This window comes from Photinus pyralis, unplaced genomic scaffold (assembly GCF_008802855.1).
Source record: "Photinus pyralis isolate 1611_PpyrPB1 unplaced genomic scaffold, Ppyr1.3 Ppyr1.4_LG5, whole genome shotgun sequence".
In the NCBI taxonomy this organism is placed as follows: domain Eukaryota; kingdom Metazoa; phylum Arthropoda; class Insecta; order Coleoptera; family Lampyridae; genus Photinus; species Photinus pyralis.
Window position 1 is genome coordinate 8,587,708 of NW_022170596.1, and position 24,393 is coordinate 8,612,100.

Below are 24,393 nucleotides of genomic sequence, written 5' to 3' on the forward strand. Positions count from 1 at the left end.
TCGCACAAGCACTAAAATAAAAATACGGAAGCCAAAGCCCCAATATTCAAACTAATTAAGATGACAGCCAGATCTTTATTTGTTTTAAGAAGTTAGTTTCTAGGTTAGTTTGGTTGCATAACATTAGGCATCCTTCAGAAGGGATATTGTCTTTTAAAAGTAGACATAGGGAAAAACACGTAAATCCCTATGTCTACTTCTTAAAAAGTATCGCTGTACATTTAAGTAGGTAATGCTTTATTAAATAGTATGTGACACAAGCTTATAACTAAGTAGGATCACAAACACATGAAAACAAATGTAGTCACATAGACGGTTATCTATTGGATAGGATGAACTAAACAACAAAATTGCTTGCACCATTTGCTCACTACAGCTCCCAGGTGTATCTTTCTTCTGATCACCTATGTCTGACCACACATTACCCATTCATGGCTGATGCCCTGATGAACATATATAACAGCGACATGTGTCGCTGGCGTTTCTAACCCTTCCTTCCTTCCTTTGTAAAAATAAGCATTTTCCTAGAAATTTGCAAGATAAATTTATAGTCATTTTGAATGATTTATTGGTTAGTATTTACAATACTGTTTTGAAACAGGATCATTTCTAGTGTTGTTCAAGACGTCTGAGAGTTAGTATCACAATTAAAAAGATCTAGACAAAGCAGAAATAAAATTTATTTCAATAAACAACATTTGAATGTATATGCTTATTTTTATAACACGCTATAATATGGTGTAGCATCAAATCTCCCTGAACACATGGACCGTTGTAGCTAACAAATCTATAGCACAAAGTAATAATAATTATACTATAAAATAAAATATCTCTACCTATACAATTTTAGTACGTTTTTACTCGCATTCTTATTTGCATTTGCAAATTGATTTAATTCTATAACAATTAATTGACGCAAAGGTGATGCAAAAGAGTGTAAAAAAAGCTTCCTCAAGACGTGTGTGTTTTTTGGTGATTTATATTAAGTAGGTACCTTAGATATATTCAATAAAATCTCTAATAACTTAGATTAAAGTGTTATCACATGGATACTTTGCAGGTTTCATTAGAATTAGGCCTAGTCGTCATGTAAGAGATTAGACAATTTTTCGCAATGGTTAGTTATGTCTGGTGTAGGCTGTAGAGTGTAGACGTTGCAATTGTATGGAAGAGGATTATAAAAAACAGCTAGGCAGGATTGTGATTTTAAGAATTTTTCTGGGCATAGTGGAGAGCACTTATGTAGGAGAATTGTGTTACTCAAAAAACATTCGATTATCATGGTTGCGTTATCTTCTGCACTTCTATGGCAGTAGCCTTAAAATTATATACATTAGATTATCTTAGACTCTAAATCAGACTGTAAAAACTTGAAGATATGAAATGAGAAATATAATATTCGATGTTCACATGTCGGCAGCTTGAAGCAGTTACATACAAATACTTAGTACTATTTCAGAATGAGCATTTACTTAATGAAATTGCCTCAAATTTTGAATACACCCCTTATTGATTGCATTGCAAACTGAAGTACCTACGTAATGGAATACTGCTATTAGCATAGGCAGAACTTCACTGCTTAATTAACTCAATAAATCCAATTCACAGGCACCCACTGATGTTCAGTTGCTAATGACTCTAACGCTTCTATGATTTTTCTAAACGTGGAATCAAAGTCGTTGTTAGTGATGACTAAATCAATATACTGGTCAAATGTGCGTTGCATGCTTGCACTATCCTCTAAAGTTCTCTTGAGATCTTCTTCCTAAACAAAGTGTTACTTTCAACGTCAAACAGTAGGTACCACTATATCACAGTGATACAACAGAACGAGCACTTACCTCATACAAAGACGCTAAAGATTCTAAAGTTCGCGCCCTTCTGGAACTGTATCGAATTGAGCTCTGGCGGTCAAACTAACATGCAACAAATCATTACATTGAACCAAAGATGCAAAAATAAAATTTACAACAATCATTCCCATCAAAATCAGGACAAACTTACCGATAGATTTCGATTGGAAGCTCTTAAATTTCCAGTACTCCTAGAGACATCATACAAGTCCTTCAATTGCTCCATTCCAGGTGCGGCTATAAAAATTACGTATGGTAGGAAGTCGGTACTATTTCGTAGCAGTTTTAGCGCTTGAGGACTGCAGTCCAAAATGCACATTTTCCCCTAAAACAAGAAGGAAATACAAAGCTGACCTAGCAAAAATCCACACACCTGCTTAATGATCTCTCGAATTGTGTCTAAGTGCGTTCCATATAAATGACCATTATATTCGCCATGTTCCAAAAATTTGTGGTTTTTAATTTCGTCCTCCATTTCGCTCCTCTCGGCAAACCAATACGTTTGCCCATTTTCTTCTAAGACGCGAGGAGGTCGCGATGTCCCTGCCAAAACGTTAAAATTTCCGAATTACTTCCAATGCAACTTACATGGACAAATCGTGCCAAACTTCTCGGGATCGCTGTTTATTAAACGATTTTTAAGAGTTCGCCTTCCCACGCCCTGAGTGCCTATCAACACCAACGTCTTTCGCTTGAAAGGAGGCATGCGCGTGACTTCCTCGTATAATAGCAGTTCGGCCTTGTCGAAGTCGCTACTGCTTTTCGATTTGTAGAGATACTTCTTTTTGCGTTTGGCGATCCGTGCGCCGCATATTCCAATTTTGTGAACGAAATCTGCTTCTGGAACGACGAAAGCTTTTCTACGCTCTTCCAATTCTGGAGAGGGTATCAGACCCGCCGGCCCGTCCAATCCATATCGCTTGGCCTGCCACCAATTTGGATCTTTCTGGTCCACGATTTGCAAAATGTCTCCGCGGTCAAATTTGAGTCCTATCTCTTTGCATGGAAGAAGAGTATCTTCTTGGGGATCGTACTCAAACAAAGCACGCATGTAGCACTGGAATACGTGGGTGAGTTAATGTTTGGTAAAGTACTCCTAAGGGACATCTAATCATGCAAGTCTACTGTGACACGGACATTTTGTACAACGATTTAACGTACCGTGTTGGAATCCATTAGTAGAAGTTGATGGTTAAAGTCGAGTAAAGCCAACTAATAATAGCAAAGTGAAGAATTTTGGTTAACTTTTCCAAAATGTTAGTAACAAAAGGATCGCAAATAAAAATAAGCTTACCGTTAACTTTTTTTGTTTACCACCAAGTGTGGTTCCTGCGGTTACCTGGGCAGCATGTGTTCCGGAAGTCTCGACCGATTCTCTCGGACTAATCTTCAGCGTAACAGACTCCTTTGCACGAGCGATTTCGGTTTGGAGATCTTCAGGTGTGTAGACGACGGCTCCGTTGACTTCCAAAATGATGTCGCCCACATGAAGCAATCCCTGCTTGTCAATTGAGCCGCCTCCCAGTATCCTTGCAATGACGAGATTTCCTGCTCCGTCAACTTCGACCTGCAAGGAAATGAGTTACAGATTTGTATTTAAAGAAAAAATTATTAATGTACCGTAAGTCCAAGGGGTTCGTCGTACTTTCGACGTATGCCCACCATGCGTATCGTTTCTGAAGGCATTCCGTTAATTTCCGGAAATATGTGATCAATTTGCGGTTCTCGATATTCTCCTTTTCCCTCTCCTATCTGATCGTGTGTATTAATTAGAGCTTGAAAGTGTGGTTTCGATAAAAGTCTGGCCAATTCTCGAGCCTCTCGTAGTTTCGATCGATTACAACGTAAAGTTAATTCTTTGACAAGAGCTATGTTGCCCAAACACACCGGCTTAGATAACTTTGGATGGTCTTCTAATCGATCCTGTACCTGTTATGATGGCAATAAAACATACATTAGAATAATAAACGCATTTATTTAATCTTAATGTATAAGCACAGTTACAAAATACTTGTTTATCTAGTGCAGTAGTAATTATCACGAACCGCGTGCTTTAATACAATAACCTTCCTTTATGTATAAGAAAGATATTATCTAATTATTGCGAAAATATGTCTAATGCTAATAAGTGGTATGCACTATGTTCTTAAATATTAATGCACTACTTATTTGTAAAGTCATGTTTAGTAGATTTGATGGTTCTCTTGGATACTCCAGTGGTAATAAGATACAGAAACTGAGCCTCAAAGCTGACATATCCATATCCTTGCACGCGAATCTTTTTTTCGATATCGATCCCTATATTTCCTTGTCTGTTGACAAAAGTATTATGAAAGTTTTGATAGTTACAATAACTATTAAAGCGTGACGTATCGTCTTACAAGGCAAGGCAAACCCAACTTTTGAAAGGAAACCGTATTTTGCGTCCATAAAAGCAAGAAAACCACCAAAATTACACAAGATGACTCTATATAGGCACAGACAACATATACTACAGACGGTCAATCTTAAGGGGAAAAAGCACGCTAGTTTTGTTTCAGATGTCCCCTTATTTAAAAACCTGCTATCCCTCTATTTTGCTCCATCTATTAGCGTATACAACAATGTGTTGGTTCTTCTACAGATTTCTTTTATTGGAATGGTTTTGCAAATTGTCATGGGAAAGAAGTATTGATACTTTATTTTTAGAAAGCTGTCCCACAAGAAATCCCCATATTTACATCTGGGCGAAGTGCTGATAATCTTTGCAGGTACACATACAAAGCAAATATCACTTCATATTCGCAATTACGTATTACTCGTTGTGTTTGGGTGCATAAGAAATGATATAACTTGCACCACTTTTCGAATTCTCGAAAAAAAAGTGTAATCTCCCTGTGTGTTTATATATCTACGTACCCTCCTTGCCTACTTGTCTCTCAGTTTGTGGAATAAATCTTGCAATCAGCAATTTAACTTCATTTAACTTGGATAAAGGAAACCTAAACGTAAGCAATGTTCGAATGAATATTTGCCTCATATGTAATAAATCCCATATGAGGTGTGGGTGTGCAATTATCGGTCAATTACAGCGGTAGGTAATTGCATTGTAGAAAACGAAAGAGCCCTGCGATAATTGCACATTTCATGGGAATTTTATAAGTAGGTAAGGTGAGTTTGTAATGTTTATTCGGGAAATATTCCCCCGAATTACACTCGTGCATCAAAATAAACCTAATAATTTTTAGCGCATTTTCCAACGAAGTTGGGTGCGCTATTGCAGCCACTTTCTCTGTCCATCCGACTGTCCTAGGCCACAGTTTTCAAGATATTTAAGTAGTTCGTTCTTTTGCATTCGGTATAGCCGCATCGCTCTGGTACCTGAGTCAAAGAAAATCTGCGTAGGACGCGCAATATCAACTGCGCAGTTATAAATGTCAACTTCCTTATTTATGAAGATATTTCTTTAAAATTTTAACCATAATATGCCTCTAGTAATGAAAAACATAGCGTACATAGGTATGGTCTTTTGGGGAAGTATTGATCAATTTATGGAAAATGCGCTGACGTTACTCGCCTTAGGGCGAAAACCTTTTTAATTGTTTATTCAAGTATCTTATCAGTAAAAAACTGCGTTCGGTTATTTTCATAATTTGTTAAAAGAGCATTTTGATGCACTTGTGCAATTACCAACGAAAATTGTCACAAAGCAAAGTTTTAATAGCGATCCTCGAGATGGTTTATAATTTTGTATCTATTACTGTCTACCGGTTTAGTGTGTTGTTACTTCACTAAACGAAACCATGTATATTGTGTGCAAAAAATCCCCTGAATCCGTAAATGACAGTCTAGCTGACCGGAAACTCCGGGAACATATTGCTATACACAAGAAAACGAAGAAAAAATGGGAAAATGTCGTTTTTTCGCATTTGACTTAATTAGGTATCTCGTTAACTATTCCTCTTACGGAAAAAGTGAAGAGAACGAATTTGTTTAGAATCGATTTTCCTATCAGATAGAGATACAGTTGGTATGATTTTTATTAAACAGAGTGCCAAGGGCCTATTATAAAGTTACTTTCTTGTTCTATTTCTGGGGTTTCCACTAAACTAATTCCACAGTCCGTCGATTTGCAAAACTCATCGGGAGAACAGACAATTGTTGGAATAGGTTGTTTTACGGTTCCACCATCCATAAAAATATTGAAAACGCTCTGGGAGTCATCCAGTTTGAAAGACAAAGCATCGAGAAGGGCGTATCAACAAAAACAAATGTTAATTTTTGGGTTACTTTTTTTGTATTTTTCCAGAAAAAACAATAACATTTAAAAATGAACGGTTCTGTACCAACTGAAAATTCGATTCTAAACAAATTCATTTCTATGAGCTCGAACAATAGTTATAGTTGACGAGATAATTGCAAGTCAAATGCGAAAAAAACTGCATTTTTTCTTGTTTTTTTTGTGTATAGCAATATGTTCCGGGAGCTTCCGGACAGGGAACTACATAGAATATACTTGGTTTCGTTGTGTGTAATGAAATCTACTGAATGAGATTGCTGTTCATCTGATACGATAAGGGACCGAGGGAAAAGGGCGGTATTCGGTAAAAATATTTAATATATTATATATATCCTTTAATGGTTTCGTTGTTCTAACCTTCCTGTCTCAAAATTTGACAGTTTTTCGAATTTTTTTGGAGCGAAACTAAATCGCAAGGGCGGCTAAGTATTGCATTATTGAGGCACAGAGTAAAACCTATCCTACTGTCACATAATTTGAGGCATTTTATGGAAAAAAAGAAATTTTTGAAATGACCTTCGCCAAATGTTTATTGTTTTTTTTAATTTCAAATGGCATCCACCTAAACAAATAGCTCTGGATAACCGAAAATACAACATTTCCACTGATAGAAAAAACCACACACTCCATAAGAAAATTTCAAAGAAAAACAAGTGAAAACGTCAATGTGTAGGAAAACCTTCCGAACGCTCGTAGATGTTATACGTATACCCTGTATACATGTACAGGGTGAATCAACGATTACGCGGAGTAACTTAATGCCTTGAAGATTTTTCGATAGAGTGCTTTTGTATTATGATATGGTTGAATATTTTCCAAATTTTAAAAATATTTGGAATTATACAGGGAACACAAGGAATGGTACATTTTTTAAAATAGAACCCCCTGTATTTGAATGCATTTTTGAATTTTACGTGTAATTGTATGTCTTTTTTATTATATGGTTAATATCCGAAAAACTAGTAGTTTTAAAGATAATTCGATTTGTAAGAAAAATTGGGCATTTGCAAGTGTCAGTATATTGTCAAAATTTTTATTTAAATTTTGATTCCAGGTTTTATATCTTTTATCCTGGGTTAAGTAAAAGTCAAATAAATACATCTACTATGAAACATTAACAAAATAATAAATAAAGTTGCAAAACTTCATATTAAAAAATTTCACTTTTTTTTTAAATGAAACACCCTGTATATTTTTCTGTGATCTTTTAGCTCTTCCAAAAACCTTCAACTTTTTACGAGACTTTTGATAATAGTGTCATATACCTATCTCTGATATTTTTCAAAATATCTTGGTATTTCTGGTTTTTATATTCTAATCTTAAATAAGTTATATGTAATTTACATAATACCGGGGCCATGCAAAAAAGGCAATTTTTATTGACCTCGTCCAAAGCTAAAATCATATTTATTAATTCATTATCCAGTGTTCCAGACAAAATCTTCACCCTTTATAAACGCACGTTTCTAATCGAAATTAACGCCTTAGGCCCGGTTCACATGAGCTGCTAAGTAATCGGCACGCCGAGATTGGTTTCTATCGAGATAGGCAGAAATACGTTGAGAGTAAAGGGGCAATGGGGCGCCCGATACCCTGCCCCATTACTTCCAACTTTCCGACTATCTTGATAGAAAACAATCTCGGCGTCCCAATTACTTTGCAGCACATGTGCACCGGGCCTTAGCTGTCATTACGTAAAAAAAAAGAATGCTTCGTTATATATCCATGAAGTTCAAGGAGATGTATTTATTTCATTATCTTGCATCAGATATAAAATAAAACAATCAGTTGTAAACAAACATTTAAATTATAGATAAAGAAACTGAGTGGCGAGGTTCAGCATTGAGAGACGGCTGCGCATGCTGTTCTTCCACCTAATCACAGAAAACAGAGAAGAAGAAAAAATTGCTTTGTCTAGGACAGATAGCGTACGATGTAATAGTTTGACAATAATATGGAAAAACGTCAGAAATTGACAGTTTTTTTGTTACTGTTTTGTGTATGTGCGATTCTGTCCCAAGCTTTTCAGCTCTTCTTTTTATGTCATATTTTTAGACATAATCAAGAAGAGCTGAAAAGCCAAATTTGGTTGTAAACGGTTTAGCCGAAAATGAGAGTACAGACCTAGCGACATCATCGAGATTTTGTTTGTTTCGGATTCTTTGTGCTACAAAAAAGTGGGAGGAGGGGAGGGGGCAGTTTTTACTCCCAACGCAATACGTGCACAGTGGAAAGTATAAATGAAGGAAAACGGCTAAAGAATAAATTAAATAAAACTGGAAAACAAACGAAACATTGGTTTAAATCAGTTCATCAATGTTTGCTTGAATACTCTTTTAAAAGGATTCAAGTGGAGCGATTTAAGAGAACTCGCGGAAGACTATTGTAAACAAAAGCAATTTGATAACTGAGCGATCTTTTACAAAGAGCCACTTTATTTTTTCGCTATAACTTTTGTGGAAATGCCCAAAAATAGACGTAACGGCAAACGACGTATATTCTTTCGTACACATACTTACATGAGCACGACCACATTGGGTGCTTAAGTATTTTTGTTGTAATTAATTCATTATAAATCCGTATTCGTAAAATTTCATTGAAAAAGAGCGCATTCGCATACATATTCCGTTATATCTGAGTTCGACAAAATTTTACCCCCACTTTTCCCAAATCAAGTAAAATCATGCCTATAATTTAGGACTAATTAAAGACTAATTTGTAGCCACAAAATTAGAATTTGTACCCGCTTAGTTCTGCCAGAAAACCGATTTTTAAGTGGGTCTGGAGGATCGTTCGGTAGGCATTCAGTTGTATCCGATTTTTGGGTTACAAAGTTGATGATAAACTCACATGTTAAAATTCTGGTACGGGCCGGGCCACTGGTGTACTAGTTTAATGGCAAAGCAAGTACTCATTGCAAAAATATGAATCATTAAGGCGATGAACTGAGATATAACGACAGATTTTGTGCGATAATTTTTAAACGTATTATGTATTACTTTTACTAATTCTGAGAATTGCCCTTGTTTAGTAAAACATTGTTTAAATAAGGTATATATTATTTAAACAATGAAAACTAATTTGAGTACAAATTACTCTTTAATTCACAATTTTTGATGCAACTAATAAAATTTCAATCGGGAAAAGTAAGGATGCTAATTTGATTTCAAGTTAGCATCCCCACCTTATAAATCTGTTTTACGGCAGAACTAAGCGGGTACAAATTCTAATTTTGTGGGTACAAATTAGACTTTAATTAGTCTTAAATTATAAGCGACAAAGCTTGTTTTGGACTTTCTGTTCGTCCGTCCGTCTGTGTACATGTCTGACTTCGTTATTCAATGCTACAACTCGCGAACAGTTTCGTATTTTCCAATTATGTTTTCAGTAGAGGTAGACAATGGTCAATACATATATATAAACTTTTAAAGTCTGCGAACTAGATTTTACTGGTAGTACCATAGATGTATGAGTATGTCTATTATCTATAGGTAGTACCATTGAATAAAAATAGTGTTTTTATTCAATGGTAGTACTAAGCTGTAGCCCACACACCATAAACCCGTACTTTCATTTGGTGTTTAACTATAAAATGCGTTAGCCACAATAGCCGAAGTGGCGGGAAACGTCGACTTTAGCCGCTATGACATTTCGAACAAACCATTTATTAAGCAAATAAACTGTTCAAACCAATATAGACAACGAGCGACAAACACAGATGAACGGAGGAAAGTCAAAATGACCAAAATGTAATCAGTTAGTCCCTTGGCTATTGTGTACCTATTATTGAAAACAGAATTGGAAAATTCGAAACCATTCGCGAGTTATCATGTATACAGACGGACAGAGAGTTCAAAATTATGAGCCAGCTGGGTCGCTCGTTAAAAGGGTACGTTTTCATTATTTTGCAATGTTACACCATAGCCCACATAATGTCCACCACCCCAACATGAGCTGGTGCACCGATCAGCACAATTTAGATCCTGTTATAGGACGGGTTGTAACCCCAAATTAAAACATTTCATATTTCTGTTAATATTGACCTCACCAAACATGCAGGCAGTTAAGGGTGTTAATTCGTATATTTGAATCGAATCAAAATCGGATTTTCAAGATTTTTGAAATTTCAATCGCTTACATAATGGACAAAAATTGGAAAAGAGCGTATTTCACAATCACTTTCATAGAAGAAACGATTGAATCCGAATGAAGCTTTTCAACTGCCAAAAAGAAAAGCTAAAAACCGAAACAAATTGCGATTTTGTGCCTTGACCACGTACCTCACTCGTCCCTGAAGAAAATTGATTTATCGGCAAAAAAGTATAACTAAATCATTTAATTCTCTCTAATATTATTTACTTATTTAACAATTGTATATCCTGTTTATTTATGCGATTGTTTTCATTACAACCTCTCCTTGTGCAAGAGTAGGTAGTCTACTTTAGGGAAGTGGTTACTGGTTAGGACATCAAACAAACATAAAAATGCGTACAAACTTTACCTTTACCGCAATGCAGAAGGGTGAAATGAAAGAGATAGTTTAGGCCGAATTTATTACGGGATCGAGAAAGTGGCGTTCTTATAATTTTTTCGATCTAGACAGGTTGCTTTATACCGAGGGTGCAACTGGCAGGTAGTTTGGGGAAGTCTGGTGTCATATCTCTTTGTTTGTAGACGGTAACAGCGGGAGGCTATTAAGCCATTTGTTACGCAATTATATAGGTACATCTTACACCCGAAACCGTTTTTCGACTTTTTAGATTAAATCAATTTATGCAACTTATTGGCCTATTATTATTTATGTATATAGGCGAACAATACTTGATTAACTTTTTGATAACGGAACACGTCACGAGAAATAATCAAAAAAGTCGTTAATAAAAGCGGTAAACAAGCCAGGTAAGGAATTTATTCGTGTATAAAACACGCTGTTGCCGCTTCTTATCATAGAAGCATTCACAGGTGTGGCTCATTTACCTTTAAATATGATTCACTTTAATTATAAATATAACGCTTAAGAATGCACTGTCAGTGCTGAGGAAAGCAAACAGAACTCAGCAAATTTTCACCTTTTTGATAAAAACGGATTAATCCATGTAAACAAACAGGTAATCAATTAGGCGGCGTCACTGCTGACATCATCAAAGAGAAACGATTTAACACACTTCCGTAATAAAAATGTATTTCGTCTTTATACATACGTACGCACTTTTTCGCTATTTACCTTTGCATAAAACCCACAACACACTAATCGCACATTCGCAGCGCACCCCCGATTTTAATTTTTAAATATCAGTAGGTGTTTACCGCGACATATACACTTGAAATGGGAACCGACTTCACAATAAGGCTACTAGTGGGGGACCTCAAACTTCTCGGGCCCCCACGAGTTCAACCTGAAGGGTTAAGTGCTTTTATGAACGACGAAAACAATTAACCTAAACGTAATTATTTTTATTGATCTCGCTAGTCATTGACTTACATACCTAAATATCAACATTATTCAGAAATAGGGGTGAATAGCCCAGGTACGTCGCTAACGCAAATCAATAACTCAATATACGCACTTCTCACCACTCAAGCTTGAATCGTAGACGACAGGTATTTAAGGCTTAGGCTCTAATTGCTTCAATTAGTGATTGATTGTTCAAATTCCTTTAGATTTGCAACTTGTGAATTAATCGGTAGCACAACGGCGGTGATTTTCAAACTGCTATTGTCTACGGGTAAAAACCATGAAATTTTTTCCTGTGCGGCCGAGACTTTTTCGTTGCTCTAACAAAAAAACCACGACCTCGCGTTATAATTTAGGAATAATGGCTTGTCAACTTTTAAATATTACCGGAAAATAAAATTCTTCAAGAAAGAACCGTTCCAAGAAAAGTAGGTAACTTTCTCGTGATTTGTTAAAACAAAATCTCCAATTTTATAAGTAGGAACATACAAATTTTAGCCTACAAAATTGTGGATTGCAAGTTAGAAACCATCAATAATTATGACGTGTACCAAATAATGCAACAAATTAGTGCAATTCGGTAATCGGTAGGTACACGATGACCTCTTTTAAATGGATGATTCATATCTGACATGGGTCCTCCTCCGCCTTAAGTTAATTTAATGCGATATATGTCAATTAAATTGTCGTTTATTCAATGTCGTATACGCGTGCCGGGCAGGATATATCCACATAATTAACAAATGAGTCAGTTTGTAGTGTAAACCAAAACGATATGAGGTAATTACCAGTGATTTGACGTTGTTAAGAAAAATAATTATCATTACAGAATTCTTTGGCAGTGATTCACGCCATTTTCTACGCGTATTTAAATTAGGCAATAAATAAGCACCTCCACATCAACATTGTATAAATAAAGGTGTAGGTACCTAAGTAAATCAATGAAAATCAAAACCTTCCACATGCAAACTACAAAACTAACCCTTTACACACAATCCAACTGGACACGGGTGTCGTTATATACCTATGGTGTTTGTAGGAACGGCGCCAAAATGATTCAACAAATTTAATTAAATTTTCGTTTGTACACGTTGTATACTATATACAGGGTGGTGACTTACGTAACGCATCATAGGGATTTCAATGTAAAATTCATAACATGCGATTATTGGCTCCCCAAATTATTTTAGATCAAAAATGTATTAAGGTTTTTTGTAGAAAAAAATTTTTTACGTCAATCAACCGTATTACTTTTCATTTTTTTGCATAATAAAGACGGAAAATTGGAAAAATAAAACCCGCATCTTTTTCAATCATCTGTGAAGCCATGGAATTTTCTAAAACAAAAAGATATCCAGTTATCAATATTAGCAGCAGTTCGAAATGGATTTTATGATCGACTTGGTTACTGTCTTGTAGTTAATGGTAACTTATTCGAACATTTATTGTAAATTGTTATATTAGGAAACCCTTTTCAGTAATTTAGTCTTTCTTTATGTTGAATTCGCTGTTCTAAATATAATACTTTTTTCTCCAACCACCTGAATAAGACGCTATTTTGTGACAGTGTTCGGTACGTAAAATTGACGTTTTGCGGATTAATCGCTTTCACCATGGCAACTGTACAAAAAGTGGATACTTTTGGTCCTAGTACCAAAAAGAAATTGACCTTGAAAGTTGGCCAATTAAAAAATTACAATCACGGAGATATGTCACATTGACATCGTTTTACATTGCAGGTTGTAAGATATTTCTATACATACAAATCAAATATTTTTGCATATTCAATGGAAATAATGATGTTACCTATACGTATGTACATGTATTGAAAATGATTTACGCTCGCTATTTTTATTTAAACCATGTGTAACGTAATTTACATATTCGATGAACGTAATTTTAATACGTATACAACCCGCCGTCGCGCGTAACGCCATCTACTTCAGACCCATTGCACTATTATCTGTCATTTTGAATTCAAAATTTGAAAAAGTTAATTGCAATTAATTTTAATTAAAAAACTGTATGGCAAGTTTTTTATTTCAATACAAAATATAACAATATTAATTGTGTATATAGAAATGACTGAAACTGATAGCGACATGGATTGCACTCCGCCAGAGATTTTAGAAACGGCAGAACATGCTACCTCAAGATTTGCTCCCTACAAAGTCGCGAGAGGTGAGAAGTAAGAAGTAAGAACGAATAGGTTATAAGTTAACCTAAAAACTAGAGTGGCATGACACGTGAGGACAAGAAAGCAGTTCTTATACTAGTAGTGAAACTGTGACTGAATCTAAATTCGAATATAATTTGAAGTAAAGGGGGTTGGAGAAAAAATTTTATGTTTTATTCGTACAAAAAATGCGTTTTCGGGACTCGGAAGGTTGCTGGACTCCGCTAACGCGTCGTCCAGCAACTATCTTCCTCGTCCCCAAAACTGACATTTTTTGTACTAATGAAACAAATAACTATTTGATGGAATTTGATTTGTTTTATAGCTGACGTTCCATGGCATGACGGATATTGGCGTAGTTTTTGTATTATAAAATTCCATGGCATCACAGATTATTGCAAAGATGCGGGTTTTATTTTTCCAATTTTCCGTTTTTATTATGCAAAAAATTGAAAAGTAATACGGTTGATTGACGTAAAAATTTTTTTTCTACAAAAAACCTTAATACATTTTTGCTCTAAAATAATTTGGGGAGCCAATAATCGCATGTTATGAATTTTACATTGAAATCCCTATGATGCGTTACGCAAGTCACCACCCTGTATATTATGCAGTGTATAACGGTGTATGTAGGTATAACAAGTCCCTACAGTATGCAAAGAAACTTGGCAGTAGAGGGGGACAAAGGGACTAATCTACTCTAATTCAAACCGAATAGTATAACGTTTCGACCTAGGCTGTTGGATATGGGTATGACATACCTATCTTGCACATTTTGTAAAAAAACAGAATGGAAGTCTCACTGGACGCCTTGCGTTACTTGTAGCACAGATTCTGTGCTTGTAGGTTTCATCTCAAATTCGCAATATTGACACAGGAAATGCAATTCATTCGGTCTTCCGTGCTCAAGGAACGAAAAAGTTGACTGCTATTTGGTTCTTGAAAGGTGTAACCATTGAATTTATGATAGTTATAAGTTCAATGGTGTAACCATTGTTTAAAAAGTATTTAAACAATGGTGTAACATAGTATGTGTCGGTGTCGTGTGTCCTATTTTGGTCGAGACTGCAGTGTAAGTATCTCAGCTGTTTCTAAAGATAGTGATTTGTGGTTTTCGCGACCCTGTCCCACTTTTTGTGAAACTTTTAATACCACAAAGAAAATCGATCTAGCTACTTTATTTCTGAGATACCTACCTACATGGCGAAAACGAAAAGTTTGATTTTTTGAGATGTTGTCATATTTTACTACCCATGTATAGGAAAAAACTAAAAAATCCCTTTTGGATTGTTATACATAGAATACCCAGAGACTTGTTATACCTAGACCGCGCATACAATGCCACTCGCGTATAAAAGAGTGATGCCAACATGTTTAGGCATCACATCATACTCGTAATGGCCAGTTCAGCGATATAATCCCAACAAAAACAAATAGTGAAGATTGGAGCGCGAAAGTTCTTGCCTTTACGAGTTCGGTGGGTGGCCTACCATGTTGACAACATTCAACTTGAGCTATGCGCGGTCTAGGTATAACAAGTCTCTGAGAATACCTAGTAGAATACAGTATCTAATAGTGGCGTAGTGAAAAAACAATTTTTGGGCCACCGTTTCTGAGATTTGAACCAAAAGTAAAAACCTGAATGTTTAAGGTTTTTTAATAATATAGGCCATGGTTTCATAGTCATAGAAATTTTGATTTGTTTATTGTATCCGTGATAATTGAGACAACCGATACCATCAATAAAAATAGGCTTGCGGTAGAAACATGTCGTTTCAAAAATATGATTACAATATAATATAGGTAGGTACTATTATACTAAACAACAAATACGTGTGGACAAAAAATTGTCGCATCTCCGAAAAGAAAGGTGACAATCAGAAGAGAATGAAGGTCTTCACTACATCTTAACCCGCCGATTATTGGATTTTAAACTTTACTTACTTTAACTAGTCTTTGCATTACAGGACTGTCCATCAACCCTTTGAGGAAAATAAGATCGGTTTCGTCAATTCCAGACTTTCCATCCAATTCATCGATGTTGTCTCGTAAATCTTCCAGAGCAGCTGCAACAAAAATGAAGTTATATAAATCGGCTTGTTTCTGTCATACTTTGGAATACATTTGACCATAAGCAGATATTCTCAAAATCACATGCTCCTGTGACTAGCTATCCACAGATTGTAATTTTGATAGACAATCTAGATTGGCCTGGTAACTGGTTATGAATTAATTTTAAAAACTAAGACAGATACAAAATAAACCCCTAAAGTGCATTTAAAATAAGCGGCAGAGCACCTCGGCGTGATCGAACACAATTGTAGGAATGCTCTCAGAATCTTTTGGAGGAAGTGATAGAGCCTTTAATCACGCAATCTATGGAGTGTCGAGTGGACGACAATGGGAACATGCTGCTAGACGAAGAAAATATGCACTTCTACAAGATGGAGCTTCAATACATTATGTTTTGGCTGTTAGACTGTGACGCAATCAACGGTATTCTAGTAGATGGATTGATTTCACGAATTGATCAGCTTGATTTCTTTCTTTGGAGACATTTGAAAAAGGAAGTATGGGATCTTGCATATATAAGCACTATTATTACTCGCTGCAAATGTGATTTTATTAGTGACTTTTTTATGCAATACAATCGTTTTTTTACGAATTGTTCACTTTTTTGATACGTCTATACCTATACTCCGAGGTTTTGCGAACAACGATCCACAAAATAACTTTCACAAAATATCAACAGTTAAACCCAGGGTTAAACCGCTTCACGGACACCAACTTCCTAGTGCAGGAATCGACGATGGTTTACGCCGTTTACCTATGTCTTGGACGACCCCTGCTTGCCATAAATCATGTAAAAGCTGTAATAAGTGCAACCGTGCTGATAGAATTGATGAATTGCCCTATATACATCACATGAGAAAATTTATTACAATCCACGATTTTTTACAGTTATCCTTATCGTCACTTTATAAATATAGGGGGCCAACAAAATCTATACCTAACTTGCTCGCTAACTTGAAAGACCCTCAGAATTGATTTCTTTCTATCGCGTGGAAACGTGTCTGCATTTCAAACATGTATCATTTTCATTCAGGCAACTTTATCATAAAAATTTGTGTTTCTGCGTGACTGCTCCGAATGTGTTCCTGTCGAATAAATCGAATCAAATATTCCGCTTGGCAATAACATATGTATATAGTACAAGTTAAAAAGTAATCGTAAACGATTTACAAAAAGCGCATTTCCACTTGTATTCATTTCCCATTTGTAAGATGCAACTTCTGTTAAAATCGTAAAAATCCGACCACGAACATGAAAGATAGCGTTGCACATGTGCAATACATTTTTGACGTGCTACTTCAATTTCAGTTTATAAGAAGAATTTCATTTCAATGCTTATCTAAATAAGAAAGTTGGAACTGCGCATGTGCAAATCTAAATTTTGCAACTAACATTAGATTATGCTTCCATAGATAAAAATGTTGGCACTACGCATGCGCAAAATAAAATTTTGAAACTGGTGTTAGATTTTCCTTTATTCCAAGCACCTATGTATCAAATTTCATTTATATGCTTTCATAAATAAAACAAGTTGACACTGCGCATGCGCCAAATTTTGAAACTGGCGTAAGATTTTCCTTTATTCCAAGTGCCTATGTATCAAATTTTGTTTAAATTCTTCCATAAATAAAAAATTTGGCGAGGAATGGGTTTAAAAAAAAATCTTTTTAAACACGTTTTTTTATTTTTCTGTTGCGGCTATCGATTTCGACCTAACTGGTCATCTTCAGGCCGAGCGTCATTTGATGAAGTGAAAGTGCATGTGAAATTTTAACGATGTTATATATTAGTTGTCAGGAATGAAAATTAGTGTACCAAAAAGTGAGGTTGTGTATAAGTATATTAAAACGTGTGTAACCTATAACAGAATTTTGAATCTGGCGTTCGATTTTAATTTATTTCAAGTGCCTATGTATCAAATTTTATTCAAATACTTTTATAAATAAAAACGTTTGCAATTCGGTTTATAAATGGTCGAGATGAGAACAGGGTACTGTGAATTTTGATTCGATTCGACTCAACTTTTGGCATTGCGTATTATACCTATGGCTAATATGTCCATATTGAATTTCATGCAATTCAGTTCATAACTAACGGAGATGTCAAAGCGATCGGACATTTCTAAACAAAGTTATCGTTCACACGGATAGGAGGGAGAGACAGATAAAGGAACAGACGGACAAGCCAACAGACAGACGACAGACAGCAATACAAAATTATAAACGATCTCTAGCATCGTTAATAAACGGCAAAAGTGTAAAATTATGGAACATGTAAAAAACGGTTTGTTGGTTTCTTTACAATAACTTTTTTAGCAATAAACGCAGAAAAAATTCCTTCCTTGGTGCAAGCCTCGACACCATAACGAACCAAATAGAGAAAAAGTAGAACATTAGCTCTTAAGATAAAGAACTAGTAACGTCTCAAGGAACGAGCGGACGGACGGGCGGACAAAGTGGCTACAATAGCGCATTTTTTTTATTTTTGTGGAAATGCGTTAAAAACATACAGAGCTTCTCTCAACAAAATTGTAGTTTTTACAAAAAACACGTTATGTTGGCAGATAACAACGGAAAATCCGTTAATATCAGTCATCCTTATTAGCGAGCTCTTAACGAGTTTATAATTTTGCGGTGTCTGTACGTCTGTCCGTTAGCACGATATCTCGATAACGAATTGACCGATTACGATGAAATTTTGTAGATGGAATCTTTATCAAATTTTTAAATCGGAGTTCGTGAATTGGCAATATAGCCCAAAAAATAATGAAGGCCCTTTTTGACATCTCCGTTAGAACCGAATTGCATGAAATTCAATGGGCTTAGCTTTAGGCATATAATACGCAATGGCAAAAGTTGAGCCTAATCGAGCCACATTCACAATGCCCTTATCGCATCTCGACTATTTCTGAACCGAATCGCAAACTTGGGCACTTGGGCTAAAAGAAAATGCAACGCCAGTTTCAAAATGTACCAACTTTATTATTTACGAAAGCATTTAAATTTTATACATATTATACACTTGGAATAAGAGCAAATCTAACACCAGGTTCAAAATTTGGTTTGCACATGCTATAGCTATACCCAAGAGCTGGTTTGCTATATTTGTTTACACGTTTATTTTGAATTAAGGTTAGTAATTTCAATTCCTTCTGTGGATAATGCTTCGCTATATAGGTTTTGTTTTACCAAACTCGACAAATATACGCTATAAAACGTAGGTACTGTTTTAATGTACCTATATCTCCTATACGAGAATGTTTTGTTTTGCTCTTGCATAATCAGAAACAACGTTTCAAGTTAGTCCTTCTCAGACTCAACCAATTCTTCATGAACTCCATAACAATTCTTGGGTCAGTTATTTGCCGGCGATATTTATACCGCGTTAGGGCAGTTTAGACAGTGTTACTTTCTTCATTTTTCTGATTCACATAAACTAACAATCTTTCATGGCGCCTCGAAGTCTAGCGAGATTTCTGGAATATTCGCTACATTATAAACAACTAACGGCCGGTTGCAGGAAAGCGAATTATAATCTAAATCCTACATTATTTGCCAAATCTGAGTTTAACCAAGGATTTTGACATTTGATTGGCTGCCTACTGCTATTTAAAACCAATCAAATGTCTGTGCAACTGGCCGTAAGTACTATAAATTATAACAATAAATCCTTGCAAAAATATAAGGAAGTAGCACGGGCAAGTGCTTTGTCCCCCCGAACATGTACGTTTACTTACCAAACCCACCACACGGTAGCGTGCGAGCAGTAACTGCAATCCCCGAAACCTAATCTAATCACTTCTTCGTTATATTGTTATATTGTATACAGTTTTTTTTAAATAAACCTAGGGTCCACAACATTTCTTATGAGAGCTACGCCCCAAAAGTCCCAAAACTTTGAATTATGTTTATTCTTTATTTGGTTTCTCATAAACCATAACCGATAGAAAGACGCAATTGAAAATTCATTTCTGAAAATTCGAAGAATAATTCCATCTGCCATTCTTGACAAAAAAGTCAGAATTTCAAGAAATTTACTGGATACAGTTCCACAGTTTTTGCATATGCTTTAAAAAAACCTTTTTAAAAGCTCGTTTTTAAGAGTCTGCCATCTTGGAGGAGGAATGTTTAAAAAAATTGTTCGTGATCGGAAAGAACGTACCCACAATCGTAGCCAAGCAAACCAAAGAAACGTTTGTTTTGGTCCTCTCGCTACCTGACTTTGACATTGAAATTGCTACACCCATGGCCAGATCTACATATTTTGAGCCTATGGGCCCCTCGAAATCGCCCCCCTCTCCCCCCACCACTTAAAAGCATTTTATACCCCAACCAAAATTATATTTTACTCTTTACAGAAATGTGTTCGAACGATTTTCTTTCTCCTAATTTGCTCAGATTGATTTAATTAGTAGTAAAACATTTTTTATATTATTAATTATGGGATTTATAAAGTGTTATTGAAACAAAATATAATATCTGTGGTTTGAATTACAAACAAATAACTGTTTAATTTTTAAAGAAATATACTCATTTTTTAATTAATATTTCCACATTATTACATCAACAGGAGATGATCATGGCACTAAGTCTAATTTTAGTTTTAAACATTATACGTTATTACGTAATATTTACAATGTGAAATTCAGAAGTGGTTTTCCAAAATAATAAAAGATATCAATTTCAAATAACGTATTTCAAGTTTCTTTTTCAGTGGAGTTATTAAGATATCCACCAGGATCTCCAGGTACAATCATAAAATTGGTAAAATGGCTAGAGGGCACCTTAATTAAGAGTTTTCAACAACAAAATTGCGGGAGAAGCCCTAAATTGTCCATAATATTAATACACAGTTCACATAATTTCGTTGAAATGTGAGGTTATGTTACTCCATATTTCATTATTACTTTTAAGTTGGTAAGAGTGTGCGTTATCCTAGATAGTACTGTAGAATTACTTCCCAAATTTATTTTTTTGCCGCCCCTAAAAATTTGCCGATATGAGCCCGGGCCCACATGACCTCATGGTAAATCCGGCCCTGGCTACACCCTGCGTATCACAAAAATGCGCTTAAGTAGCTCGACACATCGAGTACTTTTCTACTTTTATATACTTGTTTTTAATCAAAATCAGTGGTTCGTTTTGCAATTAAAGCCCTGTAGCATTGATTATATGTAAGTATATAATCAATGCCTGTAGGGATAAGTAGGTATACCTACGTAACAAGAGAGTTACAAACTTAGTAATCAGAAAAGTTGAAACGGTATACCGACGGTGTTTCCTCAAGGATTTTCATTTAATTAGAGAAGTTGGTAGATACTAATTTTGAGTTTGCAAAAAGCGAGGCAAAAAGGCAAACTTTTTAAGCTTTTAATTGGTAAAAAGCGAAGGCAGAAGTTGTCTAATTCCAGAATGGAACATGGAACAATCCAATGAATTCGTGGAGATGATCCCATGAAAATACCAGAGTGAAACGAAATCGAATTTTACAAAAGTTTTCTAGTCTAAATATAGAATTATAGTATAAATTACAAAACCGATCGATAGACTAATTTACTATTTAAGGAAGTAGGGAAGTCTACAATATTCGACCACTAATTAAATATGCGCCCCAAATCAATCGACACATGAAAGAAAGCGCTGAAACATTTAATTGCATTGCAGTGCTATTCAGTTTAGAGCTTTAAGTCATGCGATGGTTTCAAGCTGTTCGTGTTTTCCACATGTTTCAAATTGATCAATACGAGAAAAGCTCGGAGAAAAGCGATGTCTCCAAACGTATGACAATTGCATGGTGTGAAATAAGGAAAACGCCAAACTTACCATCTTCGCTCGATTCCACTGGCTTATCAAAGACAATTTCGCTACAACTATCAAGTAAGCGGCATTTCTCCAGTTGGACTTCTTTGCTTAGCTTTTTCATTGTGCCTATAATAAAGGCACCGAAAGGTGATCGTAACAAAAATTTCTTTTGGGCGGATGAGTAAAAGTAAAATCTCTACCACTACGTGTCGGGGAACATATTTATGTTACGTAAGGGGTTTACGCCATTGCGTCTGTTCCACGCCGCAATTTCGCGAGCACTGCCAGCCGCAGACACAGCCACAATTTTCAGGGATGTCTTCTTATGAACGCCCGGTTGCTATAGATACAAACGGCCGTAGTAAGTGAGAATCGTTGTGGCATTAAATTATGTATATCGAGCTCAAATTGTACGAATAAAATGAAAATTTTCAAATCGATTTTTGTGGCGCGACACTAGAAACCAGTGCAAGATAGGTAATTTATTATCTATCAGGCCAGTTATTTGGTGACAACTGTACTTGCAAATTTTTGCCTTTTTGGATCAGGTGCAGCAATTTCCGCAATAGTGCCATCACGTGCAAAAATGTCTTAGAAAAATTAAATGGTTCTAAATGGAGAACAAGGCACAAGACTAAGAAAGCGCTTGAATTATCCTTTGTTCAGACGGTACAAGGCAAAACACAGATTATACGAAAACCAAAATGTTGAGGAACGGACAGACCGATAGACAAATAGAGTAGTGTCATAATAGCTGCTTTCCCATTTGGAAAAATGCGCCAAAAATTATCCAGAAAAACCATTACGGCAAAGAATAAAACATAAATAGGTTGATAGTAGCTAGGGAAAGGAACGAAAAGAACTGGGTCAATGAAGTGTACAAAGCTGGAGATGGGATAAAGATATCAGATTGCTATTTAGTAACCAAGCTCTTTATTCAACGTAATGAAGTTCAAAATACGCTACCCTCAAATTGATGTTTACCTACCAATTCCGGACGCAATTTTATAAGTTGACGTTAATTTTCCAAAAGCTCGAATGTCTGCACACCCACGCAATGTTTCAGTCAAAGGACGCTGCCTCCACTTTGTTCCGCAACACGTGCGCACCATACCGAACTTTTCTTCACGTTATTTAAATTTCGAGATAATTTTATGGCTTTATGTAATGAAATTGTTTGCGAAACGGGTAGGTATGTATCCCAAAGCTCCAGGCGCGTGGGGTTTCCGTGAGTAGGTAAATTTAGATAAGTAATTTAATTACGTGCAACGCGCAAAGATAAATAAATGAAATGAAATAATAATGCATGAGCGTTTATTGATTTGAAATGAACTCAGTATAATGTTTTTAGTCCGAAAAAACAGATCGAGAAAATCAGATACGGAAGCGTTTTAACGTTCGCGCAAATGAATTATACTGGAGCTTTTGCTAGCATAGCAAGTCCTGTTTTCGCGGCCCACGCAACATCCTCTCATAGTATCGATAAAACCCTACTGGCTTCTTTAAAATTACATTCAGGCACGGCATTGTTGATATATTGTTTTCTGGGGTCTCTAAGGGATGATACGATTGCACAAACTGCACCATTTCGCCCCCTTTCGACTCTCTCTTCGAAATGGCTCGTTCTGTACTATAGGTTGGTATATCATCCCTTATGCAAAAATAGCGACCTCTATTAGTATACGAGGGTAGCGTTATTAGTTTGAAGACACCAATGTATCTTTTCGCAGGCAGACACTGACATCTTTTTATGCGTATCGATTCCATAATTTGCATACCATCAATTCATTTTTTCATATATAAGGGGCATAGAGATATTGTCATACTCATCCTAAATCGTCAGAATCAAATTTTTTAGGGCCATATAAAAAAATACCGTTGATGATGATTTCTCCAAACAAAACTTTGTATTGAAAATCTGTCAACCATGTATCATAGAGCTCAAATAGTGCCAATGTCTTTTTTCTATTTCGGTGTCCCAATGATGATTTTGTACAACTGTTTTCGGCACAAAGACAGTGATTATAGTCGTTTTTTTTAGGAAATATTGGCAGTTCTAGTTAGTGCAGTAGGTACTTCGTTGGGTACTTCCATGTTTGAACTTCAAAATGTCAGTCTTACTACGCTGCCAACCTAAAACTTAACGGCATAAAAAGTGTTCCCAACATAAAACATGTTAGTTCTAATGTTCCCTATAGTTTCTGATAATGATTTTTTTAATTAAATTAAAGCACCGAAATAGAAAAAATAGTATGAAAAACGCGTGTTACAATGCTTTATTGTAATACTCCTATCTTGCGGACACTCGTGGCTACGCTTCGCGTCGCCACTCGTGCCACAAGATAGTCGTATTACAATAGGTCGCATTGTAACACTTGTCTTTCAATATACTATTGTATTTTTTTTGTAACTTATAGATGGAGAACATAAAACAACGAAATCGGAAAATTTCCATTTTTCTTACATATCTTCGGAAGTAATCGGAACTTTCTGGTGTTTAAAGCATAACAGTAACTCTTTAATTGTGCCTCCTTTCTCTAATTTGACCATCGCCGTACCTTCTATGGTTTCGGAGATCCCCATGATAGCCATCCTTATCTTGGACACAGTGTAAATTCGAATGATTATTTATTGGATGGCATTCCATTTAAATAACATCGAGTTAGAAAGACCATGGTCAGTTCTTAATTGATTTACCTTAACACCAGAAATATCTAGGTTATTCTAGGAAGATCGAAACAAGGAATTTAAATACA

General features: G+C 35.7%; 1 protein-coding gene across 4 annotated transcripts; it reads right to left on the reverse strand.

The window, feature by feature from the left end:
• Positions 1-662: 662 nt before the first annotated feature.
• On the reverse strand, positions 663-23,019 carry LOC116171022 (MAGUK p55 subfamily member 6). 4 transcript variants are annotated; one of them, XM_031487654.1, is made up of 9 exons: positions 22,626-23,018; positions 15,708-15,829; positions 3,474-3,782; positions 3,193-3,420; positions 2,442-2,910; positions 2,227-2,396; positions 2,005-2,178; positions 1,842-1,916; positions 663-1,765 (listed from the first exon to the last, which is right to left on the reverse strand). In XM_031487654.1, the coding sequence occupies exons 1-9, from the start codon at positions 22,747-22,749 to the stop codon at positions 1,589-1,591; spliced, it is 1,848 nt and encodes a 615-aa protein (XP_031343514.1). In that variant the 5' UTR covers positions 22,750-23,018; the 3' UTR covers positions 663-1,588. The 4 variants fall into 4 exon arrangements, with proteins under 4 accessions (XP_031343514.1, XP_031343512.1, XP_031343513.1 ...); XM_031487652.1 differs by having other exon boundaries at positions 3,148-3,420; positions 22,626-23,009; XM_031487653.1 differs by lacking the exon at positions 22,626-23,018 and adding an exon at positions 21,659-21,898 and having other exon boundaries at positions 3,148-3,420.
• Positions 23,020-24,393: the final 1,374 nt, after the last annotated feature.

What these genes read in the sequence shown, in the direction of transcription:
- LOC116171022 (XM_031487652.1), bottom strand. Translation starts at nt 22,749, where the DNA reads ATGGTGCGCACGTGTTGCGGAACAAAGTGGAGGCAGCGTCCTTTGACT. An exon ending in TAATGCAAAGACTAGTTAAA is followed by an intron (nt 3,783 to 15,707) that starts GTAAGTAAAGTT and finishes CCATCATAACAG; the next exon opens with GTACAGGATCGATTAGAAGA. An exon ending in CTTCCAATCGAAATCTATCG is followed by an intron (nt 1,917 to 2,004) that starts GTAAGTTTGTCC and finishes GTTGCATGTTAG; the next exon opens with TTTGACCGCCAGAGCTCAAT.